Here is a 2,992-nt window from a genome sequence, read left to right as displayed (position 1 = left end):
ACAGGTCAGTACTCACCCTCAGAAATACTGAGCGTAACCTCCGCCATTCGGAAAAGACGAGTGTCTTCATAAAGCGCACACCAGTACACGCCGGAGTCCAGTGCCTGCAGCTTCTCCATGGTGATGGTGACAATCCCCTGCTGGGTGTCATCCTGGATCGTGACTCTGCCTTGCTGAGGTGTCCTGAGGTACCCCAAAGGCTTCTTATGCGTGCTGACCAGTATGGTACATGGTGGTTTGCCAGCTCCCTCTTTGCACCAGACTTTGCTCACAGTGCCATAGTCTGGGGCGCTGTACGGACAGTGGACAGAGACATCGCCTGACTCCTTGGCTGTGTGGTTTTGGGTCCCTGGAAAAGAGCCGGCATGTTTGATGAGCTGCCAAAGCAGCACAATGGCACCCCTTCCCCATCGCTGGAATACGTGCTGCGGGCTGAATGCTGCTGGATGTCCTTCTACCCCCGGCCATGAGGAGCAGAAGGGGACTGGAGCCAGATTACTTGTGCAGAGGTGAGCCGCAAATTGGGCAGGGTCCTGTCCCCTTCCTTTGGTTGCCCCAGGGACCTCATGCTCACAGGGGCTCAGCCCGTAGGGTCTGGGAGGCAAAGACGAGGGAGTGCTGGCAGCTGTGGGGCCAGAGCAAGAGCAACGCCTGGCAGTGCGGGAGGTCTCCAGCAGCGCTCAGCATGGTCCAGACCAGTGCTCAGCTGGGGAAGCTGCTCCTGGAGCCCCGGGATCGACCCTGTGGGAAGCAGTTGTGAAGAGTGGCTCCACTTGTGGGAGTTCCTGGCAACCTCCCTGGAGTCTCGGCTGGGAGCGGACAGTGGATGAAGGGCCAGGCCCGACCTCTGACTCCACAGGCCCAAGGGCCTAAGACCAGTGTGTCCGTCAGAGAGACAGACAGACAGGGAGACATAGGTGTCAGCTGTACGGCAGCAGCACTGGACTGCTCGCTACTGTGGCGCAGGACGGGAGGGAGAACAAGGAGGGTGGTGAGGCTGAAATCTGCCAACAGGCAGGTTGGATGCCGGTAGCTACTCACTTTTGGACACAGAGAGCTTGAACTCCATTATGCGGGTGGGAGAAGAGCCTCTGTAGAGTGCACACCAGTACACGCCGCTGTCCTGGGCCTGCAGCTTCCTCATGGTAACGGTAACAGTCTTTTTCCAGGTGTCATCCTGGATCAGCGTTCTCTCTTCCAGAGCTTTGCTGTTGCCCCGTGTTGAAGGGTAACCTGTCCTCCCCACGACTTTACACCCAGTCTGGCTGTCCCTTCGACACCAGACTTTTGTCTCCGTTCTGTACCACAGGGTGCTGTATGGGCACTGCACAGAGAGACCGTCCAACTCGCTCTTGTGCAGCTCTGGGAAACAGCACACGTGGTCAGTGACACACGAGCGGTGGGCACACGGGCATCCTCCCCCAGCCCGATGGGGGCACCTGGGCCAAAGTGTGCCCTGGGCAACTCCGTGACGCACGGCCCATCAGTCAGGGCAGGGCTGAGATGGGCAGGAGAAGGGGGAGTGGAGAGGCTGCGGGGCCAGCCGGGTGTGTGGGCTCCGTGTCACAGTGCCTGTGTGAGCGGGGAAGGCGGGGAGCGGGGCTGGGGAGATCGGGGGAAGCCCCTTGGCTGTGTGGGAGTGGGGTGGACAGAGCTTAGGAAAGAATGATGTTGCTTTGTGACAAGACTTGAGTTTGTGTGGGGAAAAATGTACTCACCCTTGAAAACATTCAGGGAGATGGTCCGTAGGAGAATAAACCTGGAAGTGCCGGAACGGTAAGCACAGGAGTATGTGCCCGAGTCCTCTGCCTGGAGATTGGTCATGGTGATGAACACATTCCTATACTGGTGGTCATCCACTATTTTAACATTCCCCTTTGTGGCCTCGGTTGCATATGAATATTGTGTTGGATAGGTTGTTTCCACTAAGGGCTCACATTCCTTATCTCGCAGGCGGCACCAGGCTTTCTGCTGGACGTAGTCAGCCTGTGCTGTGTAAGGACACCAGATATGCAGAGTGCTTCCTTCTGATTGTCTCTCCTCGGCATCAGGTGTTTGGGCTTGGAGACCTGTGAATATCAGCTGTGGTGAGGGAGAGGGGAGCTGATGCAGGGCTGCCCACAGCCTCCTGACAGACACAGGGAAACTCTGCCTCCGACCTTCCCCCACAGGCAATTGTGGCTGGAGGAACTCTGAAAGCTGAGATCCATTTCTCCTGCTCAATTCCCCTGCTTGGAATGGGGGGGGTTGATTTCTGGTGGGCAGTGCTGAGATTTGAGCTGGGTCCACAACTCTGATTTAAAACCCAGTATCGTTGACTTAGAACCCAGACACGCGTGTTGGCCCGTGAAGCCTAAATGGAGCCGCGTGTGGCGCAGTGTCCGGAGCTGCCCCAGCAGCCCAGCCTGTTGTTACTGCCCCTTGCCGCAGGCAAAATGGAGACCAACCCTTCCCCACACCGGGGATGGCAGTGGTGGGGCTCAGTCGCCTCTCGGAGAGTGGCAGGTTCTCCCTGGCAGCTGGGTGGCCCGCTGCGTGGAAGCAATCCCTGCCCCCAAGGCTTTACCCACCATCACTTCGTGATGAGCTGGGAGGAAGGTGGTGATTGCTTGGGCAGAGGGAGAGGAAGGGACAGAGGGAGAGGGAAATAGAGGGGAGCGAGGCCGGTCTGGTGGCAGATGCCACAAGAGGACAGGTGAGCCAGACAAACGTGCAGATCAATGTGCATGCCATTTTGAAGGGTACTCTGTCCTCCCCACGACTTTACACCCAGTCTGGCCGTCCCTTCAACACCAAACTTTTGTCTCCGTGCAGTACCCCGGGGCGCTGTATGGGCACTGCACAGAGAGACCGTCCAACTCGCTCTTGTGCAGCTCTGGGAAACAGCACACGTGGTCAGTGACACACGAGCGGTGGGCACACGGGCATCCTCCCCCAGCCCGATGGGGGCACCTGGGCCAAAGTGTGCCCTGGGCAACTCCGTGACGCACGG

General features: G+C 58.3%; 1 protein-coding gene across 1 annotated transcript in view; it reads right to left on the bottom strand.

The window, feature by feature from the left end:
- The window catches only part of LOC104289373, a 7,753-nt gene that overhangs the window by 3,158 nt on the left and 1,603 nt on the right, over window positions 1-2,992 (bottom strand). The window contains exons 3-6 of the mRNA XM_009888309.1: window positions 2,799-2,952; window positions 1,719-2,082; window positions 1,042-1,362; window positions 17-349 (exon numbers count right to left, since the gene is read on the bottom strand). Of these exons, the coding sequence (XP_009886611.1) occupies window positions 17-349; window positions 1,042-1,362; window positions 1,719-2,082; window positions 2,799-2,952 (1,172 nt within the window). The remainder of the gene's footprint in view (window positions 1-16; window positions 350-1,041; window positions 1,363-1,718; window positions 2,083-2,798; window positions 2,953-2,992) is intronic.

Source organism: Charadrius vociferus, unplaced genomic scaffold (genome assembly GCF_000708025.1).
Source record: "Charadrius vociferus isolate BGI_N301 unplaced genomic scaffold, ASM70802v2 scaffold266, whole genome shotgun sequence".
NCBI lineage: Eukaryota > Metazoa > Chordata > Aves > Charadriiformes > Charadriidae > Charadrius > Charadrius vociferus.
The sequence above is the reverse complement of the archived record's forward strand: the minus strand, read 5'-3'. Positions and strand labels throughout refer to the sequence as shown.